Genomic DNA, 18681 nt, shown 5'->3' with positions numbered 1-18681 from the left:
AGGCTGCTCTAAAACCTTATGGAAAACGTCCTTCTGCAACGGAATGTCTCCCTGTAGCCTTACCCACAGATCCTCATTTTCCTCCCCCAAATTTCCAAACACAGTACAACAATGGAAATAAAATTACTATGTGACAATCAGATCCTACACCAGAGTGACTGTAATATATTATGTGACCTTGGGTAAGTCACTTTCCCCTCTCTAGCCCTAGTTTCTCTTTGAAAAAAACAAGAGATTTGGGACCAAATAATCTGATTTCAAAATTGAAGGAGTACATATACTCCATCTTCTGTGAGGGACCTTAAACACTGAAGATTACTATTTACCGATAGGCACTTGTTTTATCTCTGTCTGGTAATGATTAAGTGATATAAAGCCATTAGTGCAGTCTCACTCAGTTACAGATAGAGCTTTCTCCAATGTATTTATATGCAAATAGCCAGATGAAATCATATATGCATTCGAGATTAAATAATCAAGTTAGTGATCACACATTTTACACTGCAGAACAAATTAGGCAACCAAGAAGATGAAACAAGAGTGGAAATGCTGCCAATGAGCTGATCCTATTTCCCTGATGATGCATACGTTGAAGCCTATAAAAAGCCAGCATGTTCAAAGGGAGGTTGGTGACCGTGATGCAATTTTATTAAAATGCCTTCATTTTGGTTCTGTAAAGCTGTCTTTTCTTAGGAGCGCACTAGTCTTCTTAATCCTGATGGTTTTATTCAGTTTCCAACACACAGTTCTGTGTAACTGCTTAGTTACATATAGAAAAAAAATGCTTTGTGAAATTTCATGGTGAGAATTGATACAGCAGCATTTCAGCAGCTGTGCCAAATCTGAGCAAATGAATATTTTCTGAAGTAGAGAATGAAAGGAGAAAATAACAGCCATGTTTATGACAACACGTGGTAAAACTGACCAACATGTCAGCAATAATATACATCTGTAGTTACTACAGAGATTCAAGAGTAAAAACTGATTTCTCTGGATTCAGTTCATGAGCTAAGTAAGACATGGAACCCTAATTGTTGGGAAAGGAAATCTAAAATACAAGAAATATCTTCCCCAAATTGGCTTTCTTTCCCTGATACCTCACTCTATCTTATAATTATTTCTATGTCAGCAGGACTTCCATTTAAATCCATTACTTGCTGCATTCTATCTTCTGTATTTCTAGAAGTTATAGAAGGAAATGGGTAGAGAGGAGTGTGATGATTTTTTTTCTAAATAACTTTGAGATTTCTGGAGAGAAGGTAGTTTTTATATTGTAGGAGAATGATGAATAAAATGACCACTAGCTTCTATGGGCTAGAGGGAACTGGTGAGCAAAAACGAAAATGCAATGTGGAAAATATACACGACCAAAATGCTCTCTAGTAGTATTTTATCTACTAGAATTATCTAGTAGTATCTACTAGTATCTAGTGGTAATATTACAATGGCGAATACTGGCTTGGACTTAGAATCTTGGATTTTTCTGTGTATTGCCACTAACAAAACCACAGTGAAAAATTCTCCCTAAGCTAGTCCATGCCATAGATAGTGCTGGCTGTTTGTAACAGCAGAAGAGAACAATTTCCAGCAGGGAAGACTTGGCAAATATGACATATCCTGCTATGGAGCAAGGGGATCCATGGCAGATACATGGTTTCCTGGGGGTTCATGTAGGAAATGGCTTCTGAAATAGGCACTTAATAATTTTGACTGAACTACAATTTCTGAAAACAAACAAGACAGCCTAGAAGCATTTTACCACAGGATTGGGAACCCAAAATGTTTGTACTGATTAATTTTGCTCCCTATCAAAGTACTTTATGTGTATTATGCATGTTTTACCTCTTATACTCGTTAAACAAAAATGCTGCTTATCATTATTTTAACAACCAAAGCAGTATCAGAAGGCTCTGATAACCAGTCAAATAATGATAGGTCAACCAAAGGAAAAGGTACCATGGGGGCTGAAAAGCTAACTAGATACGTTATTTGACCTGCAAATTCTATAATATATATATATATATATATGTGTGTGTGTGTGTGTGTGTGTGTGTGTGTGTGTATATATACACATTATATATATATGTGTATATATATATATACACTAATGAGCACTGTTCCCACATTATATATATATGTATATATATATATATATACACATTATATATATATATATATATATACCAAAAAAATAACATAAACTACTACTGCTATACTGACACTAGCCTGGATTTTATATTCAATTAAAATAGATAAAGCAGGATTAAGACAACTGGGTTCTATCTAACAAACACTTTTTTCTCTGAATATTCATTTGTCCTTATCCTTCCTGATCCTAACTTTAGTTTCAGGTTTCTTAGGTATACTATTCAACCAACTATTCCTTCTTGTAAGAAAAATTGAACGTTGCAGTAATTTCTAGTCAAATCCTCACACGAGGGATCTCCTTACCTTGGCTTTAGATGCCTCTACATGGTGCTCTGAATAATGTTTGTGAATGGTAATAACAGCATTGATTTGCACCATTGTTGGTTGCCTGGGAATAGCATACAGTGACATTTATTTAGTAAGCTTACAGATGGAGGAAGATGATGAAGTTAACAGTAAGGAACAGCAAACTTGAATATCATGATAGCAGACATTACTGAAACCCAAAGAACCCCTGAAAGATAAACTGAGCCTAATTGACACTGTATATGACAGAGTGGTCAAGTTTCAATTTAAGGTGAAAGCAAAATACAGAACAATTATCTGCCATAATATCTAATTTGATTTGAAATATCTAGGTCATCAAGACAAACATTTTAATTGCTAATATCAAGTATATAGTTCCCTTTGTGGATAATTCACTGTTTGCATGTGTTGTTCGCTCTGTATGTGGGTGCATGTGTGTGCATAGGTAGATCTTGCCTATCCATATAAACTAATATAATTGCATCAGCTGTAAAACAGATTATTTCCATTTCTTTTTGAACTTCAGTTTCACTAATTTCACACTAATAAACACACTGAATGGCTACAAATGTGACCTATAAGAAAAGACTTTTATTTGTGAAAACAGCATTAAAGTTACTGCATACCAACTCCAGAATTTTAGCACAATGGTTCAATTTACATGAAACAATGATGGAAATACACATTGCAATTCTTAGTTAGGGAGAACAGAGCTTACTGTGATATTCAAATGTTTCCATGAGCAATATCCACAGCACAGCATGGCTTCCTTAGGCTGCTAACCAGCAGCATTTGATATGAACAAGTATTTTTGAGTTGACAACTAAAAGAAGTATATTGTTCAGGAATTTTAAAAGACTATCTTCTTTCTATAAGTAAATTAAAGATAATAATGTATGTTTATTCATTACGTATTCATTTTATCTTTCTGAAGAGTTCATTTAGGAGCTTTTTAAGTAAAACTATTTCTCATTTTTGCTGGATTAATGGAATCACCAGAACTTCTATGCCTATCTAGGCAGTATCTACAAAAGTAAACTAAAGTGGATGATTGAGTAATTTTCTCTTGGTTGTAGGTTTTATAGTCAGTGAATCTGGTAATTATCAAGTAATGAGAAGTTCAAATATTTTCATTCTCGATAGCAGTTATTTTGACCCAAAGTATTCAAGTGTCTTAGAGCCCCACTGTTTTTTCCTTCTGCAGACACAGGAACAATAAATTAAAATAATTTTAAAAAACAATAAACTTATTACTTTATATAAGATAGAAGACAGACTTTCCCTTCTTAAATTTTCCCTTCAAAAGTGCAATCCTATCAATTAGTGGAAACTAAATTGCAATGAAAAAAATTTAGTAAATAAATAAATTTCAAAGTTTAAGATAAAGGGAAGTTTGAATAAAATAAGCTATTAAAATTAATTTGACCTCCCATTTGCTTTTAATTTAACAAAGGACATATTCCAAAGGAGATCTGAATTTGAGGATTAATGATTATCAGTTAAACTTGATATATATCACTAGTTATTCTCAGTAAGTGACACCACAAACTGAATATTTTAGTTCAGCCCATCTGACCATCATGACTAATGAGCACTGGAAATGAAGTCAACTCTTGATTTGATGCCACTTGTCTACATAACAGACTGGCTGACACCCAAAGCCCTGTGCCCAAAATACTCATATAAAACAAACTAAAATAACACAATCCCATCATGTATCTCCTGTGATGTGTAAGACATTTAGTCCAAAAGTACTTGTACATGCTATCTATACTTTTCATGCCTTCAGCACAGCTATGCAAAGATGTAAGGCCACAACAATCTTAATTTATTGTCTCTCTCTGTTCCCATCTTTTCTTCTCTTCCCTGAAGTACACATGCCTTAAACCCACTTATTGGTCAAAACTGTCTATATTCTTCTGTGTCATCAAATTAGCCATAAGGTAATTGGTTCATTTTCTGCAACCACAATATCTTCATAAAGTGATGGATTGATCATTTTGGTTATCTTCAAAAGAACCAAATAAAAATCAAAAGTCACCCATAAACAGGTAGCTAGCCTGCCATCAGTCAAGCTGTTTAAGTTACACAGAGGTTCTATAGTTCTACTACAAGTATCTGAGTAGATAGTTAAGATTGAATACTAATATTTGCTTATCTGAAGTTATGTCAGATTCCAACTGATGAATGAGAATGGGCACGAATCAAAGCATGTTGATTTTGGCTCTCTCTGACTCTTCTCCAAAGGGGCTGTCAGTGGGAAGGAACAGATTGCCAAGACGTTTGTAAGGAAAGCATCTTTAACAGAGATTTAATAATTAAATTGGATTACAAACCATATTCTAAAAGCTATATATCTTACTCTCAAATATGAGTGCTGTGACTGGTTTGGCTACTGTTCTATTTCTTCTGAAAAATAATGAAAAAATAAATACATATAGCACACTGTAGCTTCAGAAATAATATTGTAGCAAACAATTTTATTAAGATTTTCATGAAAGTGGCATTTAGTAAATTCTTTCTAATACCTTGATGCAATTAAAACCAAACAAAAGTCTTTAAAACAGTTCCTTTCTGTGAATTACATTAAGATTTTATAGAATTACTTGATTTTTATTTTATAAACTAATCTAAAATACTAATAATTGAATCAGGGTAAAAACAATACAATGTGTTTTCTTTAGTTTATTTCAAAATAGTGATTATAAATACATTCTTAATATATTTTATCCCCAATTCTTTGGATGCAACAACAAAAAAACCCAAAACAAAAACAATAACAAAAAAAAAACAAACCAAAGAACAACTCACTGTGCTCATTTCGTACAATGTCAATGTAAAAGTCATGCAAGATACTATAGATTAGTATTATCACCATACATTTTTAGATGTAATCTGTTATTTCTGAAATACCTGTTGATGTTACTCACGAAGCCAGGCCCTGTATAATTTATGGATCTTTGAGGTTTAAGAAAATTAAATGTTTAAAAAAGCAACAAAAGAAAGATGGTCTTAAATGATTTTCTAATTAATATATTTATTCACTTTATTATTCAGTGTGGAAAACTAAATATAGAATATAAATTGCCTTATAGACTTGAATCACTTTAATAGCTGCTTTCTCATAAAATTACACAAAGATTTACTTTTAAAGAATTGAGTCATCTTTATTGATTTCATAAAAAAATAATTTAAAACTTGATTTATCTTACACGGACACAATATATTATCTCAACCCCTTCATTGATTTCATAGGATCTAGTTTTATTTGCAACTGTTCTAACACAGTCCATACACACGAATATAATGCCAAGAAGCCCATGATGTGTCAGAACACATTAGAAATGAACACTTCTTGGATTTTCAAGATTTGAATCAAAGTTCTACTAAAAATGCTGTACCAACGTACATGTCATACCTCAAGGGGTTAAACTAACATCAAGGTTATAGTTGAAGCCAACAAAATGTAGATACAGTATTTTAACTGCTCTTGTACTCAACTCAGAACTTATGCCTAACTACATTATCATAAAATGTACAAGTAGAACTAATGAGAGACAGGTGCAAAATAGTACACACTGTATAATGTAGGCACAATGACTTTAGTTAAGGAAAATATATCAGCCTTAACCAAGGATTTGTTACTTTCATTTACAATTAGAACCTCCAAATAACCACATACAATTAAGTTACTTTAAAAAAAAACTTTGAACATTTATACCTTTCAGCAGGAGTATGAAATAGCCAATATACTACAGCAAGCTTTGAGATGGTGGCAGGTACTCTTGCCATTGACAATTCTGCAGAAACCTTGAAACATCTTCAAAGCACCACCACACTGAATAAAAGGCATCATCCCAATGACCTATTATCTCCAGATCATGGAAGGAGTTTTCTGGTTCCTCCCACAAGTGTCTATTTAAGATTCCTCAATCCATACTTTATTGACAGGATAAACTAAAACACTTTCTTTGAAGCCTCTGCATCTCTACCCTGTCAGTATGCATTAGGAGCCCTTTAATCCATGGATGCATGCATGCATGGTAATGGCATATTACAAGTCCTTATGAAATTGCAGATGAAAACAAGCTGTTGAGCACACATCTTGTCTTTTCTTTTGAGATCAGAAAGCAATTATTTGTTTGGATTTTTTATATTCATATAAAGTTTTCACAGACATTGTCATGAAAATTAAAATTACACATTAAAGTTTTAAGAGCACCAGCACATACATATGGAGAAATTTTTCCTATTAAAAAAATCTCCAAATTATCTATATGTGTGAATATATACCCAAATGCACACACGCACGCACACACACACACACACACACCTCCAAGAATGGCAATTTTTTTGTTTTTTGTTTTTATATCTCAGAACAAATACATGAAGCCCTGAAATTAATGCTTAACACAGGGACTGCTGTTACAGCTTCAGCCATAATATCATTTTGGAAGCTGCACCAAAACATCTGCCACTTGAAATTCATGAAGAATGATTATGTTCACCTTCTTGGTTATCTTACAGATTAATACAGTAATTCATAAGAGATGAATACACACACGAACACACACGCACAAACACACACACACACAGACACAGAGGCCAAGAAGGCAATGTGTTTCTGGATATCACTTTGCTAATCAAGAGCTCCTAAAAATCTTCAATATCCCCTCTTATCAAATACCATCATTCCTTTGACCAATTTTTACGTAGAACTTAACAGTACAATCAAACTTGGGGGCATATCATTTGCAGTTGCAGACTGTGAACTCATCTGATACCAATGCAAGTATTTTACAGTGTGGCTTTGACAGCCAAGCTTACCATGATGTTTACAGTTCCTACTAGATTATCTGACAGTAGTCAGAATGATGAAAGAACAGGATACTGATGCATACAAGATACTATTAACCTTAGTCATTAATTTTTTAAAGTATTTGTAGTGAAAACTATTTGAATTAAGCTCATAGAATCCTGAAAAGCAAGACAACCGATGGCAAATAACAACTGCCCCAGACATAATACTATAAAACTAAGGAGCCTATTTTAAAATGCACGATTGGTAACAAATCTGAAGATAATATGCTAAATTCACAAGAATAGCACAGAACTGAATTTTTTTGTCTTTTTGTGGTTTTTTTGTATGTTTTTTTTTGCTTTTTCTATTTTTAAATTTCACCTGATCACAAAGTCCGAAATATTTCTGTACACATTACCTTCAGTTTCAGTTTAGTATAGTTTTCTATCTAAATTTATACTTACTGATAAATTCACTGTGATCAGGAAAACAAGTCAGGCATATTAAATACATATTAAGGAGTACATATTTTCCTATTTAGTATACAAAGTACTTCATAAATATGAATTATGTTACAAAAATAGCTTTGGGTGCGCTCACACGGTAAGCACTTTGCTAATTTTGGACAACCTTTAAGGATTGTGGGTATTTCACATAACTGAGAACAAACTCTAGTGTTAGTTTAATTTGAGCCATGTTTAATTCTGATAAACATCATGTATTTCTTCAGATCACCACAAACGCTATGGAATTCACGTTGATTTTTTTTTTTTCACTTTTAGGTTTTTATGTATAGACAGGTAATGCTTAGAGTGTTCAAATTTATTTTATAGTTATGTAATGCATGGTATATTTTAAACAAGTATTTGCACAATTTAACATTATAAATCCAGTGGTTTCAAGATGCAGGCCATAAAGATTACCAATTTACAAATACTATCGAATGTTCTCTCTTTGCATGCTATTTTTTTTACACTTTTCAGATAATCTTTACACAGAGTTGTTACAATGCCACAAATCAAAAGGATTATTCCAGTTCCACCAACTTAATCTACGTGCAAGATGAAGGACCCAGCTGAGGTACAAACACTGGTACCAGTTTTCTTGAGTTTGCTTTACAAAGCACAAAGAGACGAAGGTTTTGCATTGGGGTACAAAACAGATTTGCCTCTTGAGGTTAAATTCAGTGTATTTTGTGTATAAAGCATCCCTTTGGCAATAGAGTTTGCAGTATCCCCACAGGACTCCACAGTATAGGTTTTATGTAGTAAAATCTATTAAGGAAAGTCTCTTCTACTCGACACGTCTTTGCAGCTACAGTTAATGAGACACCCTTGGAAACACTTGCCTCTATGCCTATTGATAATATAGTATTTGGAAGTTAGAAGTCAACAAAAGGCACTTTCATCATTAAATAAATGTCCTCTGTATGAAGTTAGATTGCATGACCTATATCTTGTTCAAAGCTGTCTGCTCCTCAAGGACCTGTAGGTAGTCAGGGGAACTCTGAAGTTTCGCCTTCAGTTCAAAATACTCGCTCTTCCTTTGCTCCACAACGATTTTACTGTGGTTGCCACCTATCAGAGACTTCTTGTTTTTTTTATCTTGTTGTTTTTCTGGATAGCGGATCTCAAAGCCGCTGACACCTATGCTGTTATACTCCTTTTTGCTTTCAAGAAAATTTTGAATAAACACATTGGAATCCCTGCTAGGGAATAATTCATCCAGCTCGTCAATTGTGCTCAGTCTCTTCCTGGTATCCACATGTAATAAATCTTTCTCCTTGTCGGCAACGTTTCTCATGATGACTTTCTGTCCCGGAGGATCTGAAAACATGAACCCGGTTTCTGACTCTTTCAGGCCACAGGTGTGGCTCTTGCTCATCTGTTCTATAGTTTGTGGAATGAAAGCTTCTGTGCTCAGTCCGTCCTTTTTATTGGTTTTGTGGTCATGCTTCCTTAGCTGCAGCTGCATGGAGCCACACTCAGGATTCCCCAGCCCTTCGTGCTTCACGGTGGGTTTCTTGTTGCGTCGCAGCACGAAAACAAGAAGGCAAAAAGCAACAAACACAGTTAAAATGAGGACTACTAAGATACTTAGGATTAAAATAGATAGAGGCACGGGGCCACCAGGAGGGCTTCGAATGGGACCCAGTGGGGTGGTGAATGTAATAGCAGGAGCAGGGCTCGTGAATGGTGCAGATGGCTTGTTTAAAAGTTTGGGACATAAGATTTCATTTTTGAGGGACTTCAGTTCAATGTTGGCAAACTGAACAGGTGTCTCACATTTCAGCTCTTTCACAACAATCCCATCATTCAGCTTCTCCAGCCACAGCTTTAATGCCACCAAGTCACAAGTGCAGTCCCATGGGTTGCCTTCCAAGTCAATCTGTGTGAGAGACTGAAGTTGATCGAGGACCCCACTGACAGGTAGGTACATGAATTTGTTGTTCCTCAGATTCAGTCTAGCAAGGGGTGCTCCAGAAAAAATGTAAACAGGCAGGCTCTTTAAGAGATTATTATTCAAGTACAGTAACTGCAAATTGGGCATGGAGTCAAAGGTGCCTGCTAAGATTTCCTTAATCAGATTGTATTCCAAATACAGATACTGCAGGTTATGAAGGCCCAAAAATATTTCAGGATACAGTCTTTCAATCTGATTGCCATTGAGATACAGCCTGCGTAAATTAGTGAGATTGTGGAATACATCTCCTTTGATCATTGTAATCTGATTGCTGCCTAAATGGAGCAAATCCAGTCCTTCAAACTCAGTGAAGTCTGAGATGTCCACGTCTTTGATGCTATTGCCATTGACATGCAATTTCTTGGCGTTTAGAGGTTTCGGTATCAGTTCAGACATGGACTGTATATTTTTCTCCTGGCAGTTCACACTCAGTCCCAAGTCTGAAGGATGTGTTTTGCAAAAGCAAGGCGCCGGGCAAGGTGTAAGGGGAGGCACCCTTGTTTGGTAAGACACAATCTGACTGAGATTACGGTTGGAGAGGGCTTTGCCTGCCACGATTCCAGAGATCTTGGAAGGATTTGTCGTTTTTGGTGGCTTGGTCACTAATCTGTGCAAGGATGTCTGTGTTGTGTGACCATTGGGAGTGGTGTAGCCATTTTCCAGTTGAGATGGAGGCAGGATGCGCACATCAAAATCACTGCCTGTGCCCATGGGGCATAATTCTTGCTTGTTGGTTTCTTTTAAAAGCCTTCCGTATAAGTCACTGGGAGTTTCACAGATAGCTTCTCCTATGTAAATGTTATATGGCATGTTCTCCAGCCAAGCTTTTAAAGGCAACAAATCACAGCTACAGTTCCAAGGGTTATCTTCCAGTTGCAGTTCAACGACACGGCCAATGTGTTCCAGAACTCCAATATAGGGGAGCTTCTGGATTCTATTCCCTCGTATGTCCAGATGGGTCAAAGATGCGAATCGGAAAATATTATCAGGAAGGAATGAAATCAGATTGTCATTAAGAATGAGAACTTTCAGTTTGTGGAGCTTATTGAAGGCTCCTCGTTCAATATACTTGATTAAATTGTAGTCAGCCTGGAGGTACTCCAAGTTCTCTATGCCAAGGAAAGTGTCAGCTCGGAGAATCTTTAATTCATTGTTGTTCAAGTGCAACTGCTTTAATGCACTGAGCCCAAGAAAGGCTCCTCCCTCAATGTTCTGCAGTTTATTATTTCCCAGATGCAGGGATACTGCATGTGAAAAATTCAAGAATGTATTTGGATAGAGGATATTTAAAAAATTGTTTTGGAAATTGAGATGATAAAAATTAGACCAAGGTGGTTTCAGCTGATTTGGTCTGTAGACTGAAACCTTCTCACAGTTGACATAGAGCACATTCTCAACTGACACGCAGGAGCACACATTGCATATTTCCACCGACATGTCAGAATCTGCATTTGTCGAAGAAATCAGGGCTGACAAAATCAGAAAGAGCCAAAGAAACATCTTCTTGCAATCAGCAAGGAACTTTACGCTTCTGAATAAAGATAAATAATCTAAAAAATAAAAAGAAAACATTTTTTCAATGGTCATTACTTAAAAAATTGTGTTTAAATCATATTATAGTGAGTACATGGCTATAATTACTACCTTGTAGTTTTTAAGGCACCCAAACTGCAAATATCTGCACTCAGTTGAACAATAACCACCAAAAATGCCACATATTTTATTTCCATACCTGTAGTTTATATAAAATTTGCATGTGCTGAATACACTACAAACAATAGGAAAAGAGATTATTAATCATACTCACATCTTAACAATCTGAATTTCTTTTTTACTTGACTTACCAAACTCTGCCCTTCCTATTTACAAATCAGATAGCCATCCCCTGGATCAGGAAGCATGCCATGTCCTTTGCACCACAAAGGCACTGCAATTAGTGGATATCTAAACCCTACGCTGTGTTAGATACAGAGGCTGAGCAGACGCCATATTAGGGCCCAGGTTGTAAAGGAAGGTAGCAATGGGAGGACTGGGTTGTTGAAAAGACCTATGTAGAATTTGCCCTGCAAAAAGATCTGCCTGAGCTTCAGTTCATAGGTAGGCACAGTGCCATTAATCAGTTCCCTCTTATATACTGCTGCCTTCAAAACACAGATGACCCTGTGAGGTTCTAGAAAAACAACTGAGTAGGGGATGGCCAAATTTTGTTTTCAGGTGAATAAACAGCATCTAGTTGCCTGCCAGTCATCTCCCAAATAGGGGGTTAAAAGAAAGCCTTTTGTCTTTGGATCCCTGAAAACAGAAGAACCTGCTTGCTTAGCTGTCTCCAGGCAGCCTTTCACACCTAGAACTGGCTCTCCTGCCTGCCGGCCCTCTCCCATTCCTTTATTTGCCACTTTGAACCCAGGTCCAACTGAAGTTTGGCTCTAATGCTATCTCCTTCGCACTGACCACAGACTGCCCCTGCTGAGGAAGAGGAGTTCATATGCTATAATTTGAGGAGCTTAATCTGCAGAAGATACCACATATTTTCCTCCTAAAGGCATCAGTTCCCAAACACCCTTCCAATATTATCTCCCCATGTTCCAGTCTGTAAACAAATTGTAACTTCTTGGTAGAGTTCAATGCTTAGCCAATTAACCAGTTGTAGCCCACTTCTTAAACAGCATACTTCAGTGTGCACGCGCACACACACACACACACACACACACACTCACTCACTCACTCTCACTCATTCACTCATACACACGGTATTCCTGCTTCACAGTAAAGATTAAAAGGAACACAAACAGTGTGTATTCTGCTGATGCAATTTTAGGCATGTGAGTCTTTTCTTTGCCATCATGAATGGAGAGCTGGCTGCAATTTCAATATGATTACCACCAAATATTAATTCAATAAATAACATACCCAGAAACACAATGAGGGAATGATGCAAAGGAAAAAAGTGTCACACAGGAATTCCTTTGTTTATTTTGTTCAGGAAGAATCAGCTAGTGGTAAAATGGAACCTATCTCAAGGTAGACAATCCATTAAGCCACCACCCAGGAAGATTTGCATTTTAAGTAGTTTGGTAGAAAATACAACCAACACTGCTTAGATGCTACTTAGCTGCCATACAGAGGTGCATTTCCCCTATTCCCTAGGAAGGTATGATTGGCATTTCAAAAAGAACTCACAATTCTTAAGTATGACATCGCCCAAACAAACTTTAATTGTAAAATCGAAATTTCACTTGATCTTTTTTACCTTGACGTGGTTTTCAACAGCTATTTTGGTTCAGTTGAGTCATTTCTTGTTACTAACCAACACCTCCCCCACCCCAAAATGGGGAAACCAAAAAGCAACCAAACTAGAAAACAAAACAAAACAAAAAACCACCAACAAAAAAAATCGAATAACCCAAATTCGGTACAAAAACAAGAACCATCAGCATCAACAGATCTGAAAATGCATAAGGAACTGTCCTCCTCCTAGTAATTTCTACTTCAAGCAGCAAAGGGGCAAAAAGGCACAAGGACAAGCTAGGAAGTTCCCAAAGGCAGCTCTTGTGAAACAGAGGAAGCCGAAAGCAGCTGGAGGAGCAGGCAATGAAGAAGGAGAGTGGGTCCGCCAAGGAGAGAGGGATAGAAGCACTGAAAGGGTAAGAGACATGGAGAAGTGGAAAATGGAAGAAAAAGAGCTCAGAGAAGGGAGCTTGAAAGAGGGTAAAAAAAGGACCACTGAATGTAAACGAAAAAATACGAACATTCATAAGGCACCGCTAAAGCATGCACTAAAAATCGTGGGGGGGGGGGGAGGCAAAAACGAAAACATACAAAGTCCGAGTTGGGTACCAAGAACCATCTCTCAGTCTGCCAAGAGCAATCTGTCTCCTTGTCTTTCTGTCTTCTGTGCCCAGCAGGACGCTCAGATTCCGCGGCCGGCCAGGACTGCACAAAACCTAGCCCTACCACAATTCTGACATACACCAACAGAGCCGCGCCTGGCACTCAGAGCCCAGGCGGAGGGAGCCTGCCGACCGGGGACACAGCACTGGCAGGGGCGTCGGTGGATCGAGGTGGCTCCCCCGGAGCTGACATGGGAAACCTGCCGGCCGCCCTAGGGCAAGAGTAGAGGTATAGGAGTCCACGGAGAGACTCAGTCGCTACCGTCCCTGTGCGCTACCTCGGACCGGCGGCGACGCGGTTGGAGGGGCCACTGGCGCCGGCGCGTACCGCAATGTTTTGCCGCAACCCGGTGCCCGGAGCCGGCGCGCAGCCCCCTCCCCGGTTCCTGGTCCAAGCAGCAGCCTCGCGGGCAGGGTGGCGGAGGCGGGGTACTGTGCGCGATGTCGCGGGGGCCTTCAGCCCGGCTGCGCACACATTTCTCAGCGCGCTCTCGTCCCACAAGGGATAGCTGCTGGAGTTTCCGTTGGCCTCTCTAGACCGTGGCGCGCGGTGGGTTAGGAAGAAGGAAAGATAACTAGCCCAGGTCGCGAGGGCGATGGCACTGGGACGTCACTGATCCGTTTGCCACAGGCAGAGTGACCCCATCGCTACGTGGCCGCGAGAGACGGCCCAGGCTCCCCTTGACCGCCACCCCCTCCCCTGGCCAGCTTCACAAAACTGCTCACCAAGCCAGAAATCAGCTCAACATTTAAGCGCCTTGCAAAGTCGCGCTGCGAGCGCTCGACCCGGCTGTGCAGGGCTTTCGGAGTTACCCACCGACTCCTCCTCTCGAATTCCCAGTCTTGGCGAGTCCCAGCAATCTCTGACCAGCCCGCGGACCACTGCCTGGAGCCCCACATCTACGTCCACGCAGAGTGCCTGAAGAGTAGGGTGCAGGAAACAAAGCCCAGCACAGCGCAGCGGCTCCGCCAGCATGAGCTGCCAGATGCCAGAGGCCAGGACACTTTCCCTGCCACCCCCGCCGCCCAGGGGGCAGGGATACTAAGGGCACCCGGATTCCTTCGGTCCTCAGGGACAAGCGATAGTGCTGTGGGCAAGCAAGTGGGAGGTGTGTGTGGGTTAGCTAACACGTCCACTTCGTCCACGCAGCCGGCCCCAAACCAACAGGACTCAAACTAAAAATAATAAGCTACCTGCTTCCCTTCACGCGCGCGCGCTCACACACACATGCGCGCGCGCACACAGACACAGACACACACACAGACACACACACACACACACACACACACACACGATGACAATCCGAGCCGGGAAGAGACCACGCGCGTGTCGCTGCAGCTCGCGCAGTCCTCTCTGGAAATTCACCCACCTCTGGAGCCCAGAGCCTAGTGCAGAGCCCGCCGCGCCACGACCGGAGCTGCAGTTTCCGCGATGGTCTCTACGTGATCTGGGATCCAGCTTTTCCGCGCCCGCTCGCCGGTCAAGCCCACAGAGCAGCCCTAGCAGGCGAGCAAGCGGGCAGCGGCGCGCGCGCGCACCCGGCCAGACACCGCGCGCGCACCCAGACCCTCGCACTCGGGCTGCACCTTTACATACACGCGCCGAATCCCCGCCCCCGCCCCCGCCCCCTGGCACACACACAGCCCTCCCTCCCGACACCCAACCACTTCGATCCCCCCACATTCCTGATCCTTCAGTCCCCCACCCCGACACCCCCACTTGATTCCTCTTCTACCCACACACCAAGAAAGACAGCGCGCTTTCCTCCTGGAATCCGCCCCCTCTTTTGCCTAAAACACCCCAAGGGAGGAGCGACCCCTATCCTCAGGCATAGAGACCCCAGTTTCACAACGCGGGCGCACTAGCTTCCATCCACCCCCGCCACCATACACGCACACTACAGTCTTTTCTCTTCCACAGTCTCCTAAGAAGGAACATACACACACACACACACACACACACACACACACACACACACAACCGGGGCGTTCCTTTGAGAGAGCAACCAAGAACCCAGCAAAAGCCAAAGAAACATTGGAGAGCCTGGGGGGAGGGGAGCCAAGGGAGATAGGGTCGTCGAGTCTACGCGGAATTGAATAATTCCAGGATGGAGGGGGGTGAGTCAACAACAATACATTCAAATACAACAATCTCACTTGGGTTTTGTATCGCGGGTAAGGTACCTTTGGCTAATAGTCACCCTGCAGATCAGAGAGCTCGGAGAATACTTCTTGGTAGCCGGCGATCCTGGATGGAGCCTTCTTGGGACCAGTTCTCTGGGATCCAGTAGTATTCGCACTCCCCCTACCTGTCTGCGCGTAAGGGGCCGGGGGCTTTAAGGTAAAAGTGAGGCTTTAGCTCAAAGTGAGACTATTTAGCCGGGTTAGAAGCACACGGGTTAATTATCCGCATTTTAGAATTCCGCGGGCATTGAGCATTTGGCAGAAAACGGGTTAAGCAGGGTGATTAGGGAGCTGGGGGTGGGGATAGGGAAAAGGGGTAGGGGAAAAAGAGGTGTGGGACTGGGAGAGATGCCGCACTTGCGACCAAAAGGAAAAAAAAAAAAAATTCTGCTTTGGCTACTGAGCATGCCCAGTTCCCAGCTCAAGCCCTATAAGGGAGGCATTGTGTGCGTTCCACTTCTCCGGGCTTTGGTTTTGACCGGGAGGGGACTTTGATGGGGGTGGGGGGTGGATGGGAGACGTTAGGGAAGGGGGTGGGGGAGACCAGGTTTGAAGATGTGGGACTGTGCTGGAGGGACCTTGGAGAGGGAAGGGGAAGGGCCCCCACGGGATTCACTGGGTAGACCGAGGTGAGGAAATGAACTAAGAAAAGTCACTTCAGTAAGTCCCTCATTGTCTATACCAAAGAATCCTTAGCAGCTGAGTCTCAAATATCCAGAGGCTGTAGATTCAGCCTATGGATTGTTTAGGCCCTTGTTAGTGCTTCCACCAAAAGGTAGGAATGTCGTCAGGAAGGGCCAATGTTCAAACCAGTTTAATGCAGATTGGTAATTTAGTTAATAAATTTAAGAAAACAAATAAGCCCGGGGAAGGGGTCAGAGAACTTTTGCTGTCATGCATGCCTTTTCAAATACTGGCTTTCCTAAACAAGAAAAAGTTAAATGTTCATTTTGCCCCCTTCCCTCAACTGTGCTGTTTTTATAGGTGCTTGGCTAAGAAGAACAACTCTTTCTTTACTTTGTGTGTCTGAAATAAACTGACTTTAGGTAAATGGGGCCAAGTCATGAGCAGGAAGTATTTCCCTGGGACACCTGGGAGCCCATTTGCCACATTTCAAGTACTACAGCCAGGTGAGACCCATTTCTTCAGGACCCATGTTCTGCCCACTTCGCTTATTCAGATTCCACTGGCTGTAACCACAGTAGGTATTGCCAATATCCAGGAATGTTTTCTTTTTTCTTTCTTTTTCTTTTGTTTAAAAATGAAGAACTCTTTAAGCTAAAGCTAGCAATAGCTTTGAAACCAGAATTTGGCTGGCTGCCTGAACTCCTACAGTTAAACGTTTACCATAATTGGTTGATGTTTAAAGGCCAAATGTAGGCAAAAAATCTGATAGGCAAAGGACTTATTTTTTATTTTTTTTGTCAATAGTGTCCTACCTTCTATATTGTCTGTAATATCTCTTCATATATGTTTTATTATTTTTGCTATTTTCATCATTTCATGAGATTGCCTTCCAGTGTTATTCATGCAAATGGTGGTTGGGAACAGCATGTTATACAGAGATGCATATACAATATTTAAGTAGATATGCATACATAGGCAAATAGTGCATCCTTTATAAAGAACCCTTCCTTCAGCCCAGTCCCATTGCCTTGAAAAATTTCATCTTCTCTTTTAAAAACAACCTAGAGACAGAAATTGAGTGGGCAGCAATGGTAAAATTTGTTATATTCAATGTGAAACCCATTATGAGATAGTATTGCTTAAGGAAACACTAAAGGATCCGTCCATAACAACTTATGTACTTGTGCAGCTCTTCTTAGTGAGGTGAAACGTGTTTCCTCTATAGGTAACAGCTGCAGTATGTTGAAAAATCCCTCTACTGTTGTACATTTGAACAAAACAGATCCTTCTAATTAAGAACTCACATTTGCATTATATTGCATAATGCAATTTGCAAGTGGTAATGGATACCAAAACAAGTTGGCATTTATTCTAAATGCAGAGAATTCAGGAAGCCATGATATATTTTATCAGGATAGGTGAATTGTTTTTCCTTTACTATAAATGTTAACAAGATTCAATAGAATGAGAAAAAATTTTACCTGAAAATATGATGCACATTCCAAGTACCATGATAGCTGAAAAGGCCAGATTTGGAGAGTAAATATCAGATGATTTAAATGCCTATCTTTATTCAGCTTTAAAAACTGTTCTGAGACTTGGAAATATTTAACTGCAATAACCGTAATGTTATTTTTCATATGGGTATGAATGCAAGTGCGGCTAGAACACTGATAAATTGTCATTAATAATAGTGCTAAGAATTTATCAATGATTAATATTCAACTCATTAAAATGTTTAAGAAGATTAAGTGGACACAATATAAAATATAAGAAACAACTTCAATGTTTTATGCTTCTTTTACTTTTAAAGTAACTTAAAAACCCAATCCTTGAGTTCTACAATCTCTTTTCCATCTTCTCGATCGAAATGTGACATCCAGATAGAACAATAGTGAACTAAGGGGAATTGCTAGCTTTAAAAAGAAGTAAATATAGAAACAAAAGTGTTAGGAAAACTTTAGCACTATGTATGGAAATTGAACCAAAAACAAAGTTAATGTTTTTCCTCAAACATATGAATGTAAATATGATAAAATTTGTGATAACCTCTTCATGTTTCTGCAGATGTTCTACTGAGCTTAATCTTGGCTTTGCAGGAATACACCTGGAACTATAGGGCTACTCTGATATACTGTGCCTCCCTCCTTCAGGAAGAATAAACAATTGCACCAGAAATTTCAACAGGATCTTGAATATTTAATTCTAAAGGCAGTTGTAGTGAGTAAGACACTAAGGACACAAAATGATTATCATGCCAAT

The 18681-nt window shown here is 39.8% G+C and overlaps 1 protein-coding gene across 2 annotated transcripts; it reads right to left on the bottom strand.

Annotated features, from left to right (window-relative positions):
- Positions 1-3025: 3025 nt before the first annotated feature.
- Positions 3026-16147, bottom strand: SLITRK4 (SLIT and NTRK like family member 4). 2 transcript variants are annotated; one of them, XM_079123859.1, is made up of 2 exons: positions 15793-16147; positions 3026-11268 (listed from the first exon to the last, which is right to left on the bottom strand). In XM_079123859.1, the coding sequence occupies exon 2, from the start codon at positions 11216-11218 to the stop codon at positions 8705-8707; it is 2514 nt and encodes an 837-aa protein (XP_078979985.1). In that variant the 5' UTR covers positions 11219-11268; positions 15793-16147; the 3' UTR covers positions 3026-8704. The 2 variants fall into 2 exon arrangements, with proteins under 2 accessions (XP_078979985.1, XP_078979984.1); XM_079123858.1 differs by lacking the exon at positions 15793-16147 and adding an exon at positions 14979-15158.
- Between the last annotated feature and the right edge of the window lie 2534 nt (positions 16148-18681).

The sequence above is a fragment of the Sciurus vulgaris genome (assembly GCF_902686455.1).
Source record: "Sciurus vulgaris genome assembly, chromosome: X".
Lineage (NCBI taxonomy): Eukaryota > Metazoa > Chordata > Mammalia > Rodentia > Sciuridae > Sciurus > Sciurus vulgaris.
The sequence above is the reverse complement of the archived record's forward strand: the minus strand, read 5'-3'. Positions and strand labels throughout refer to the sequence as shown.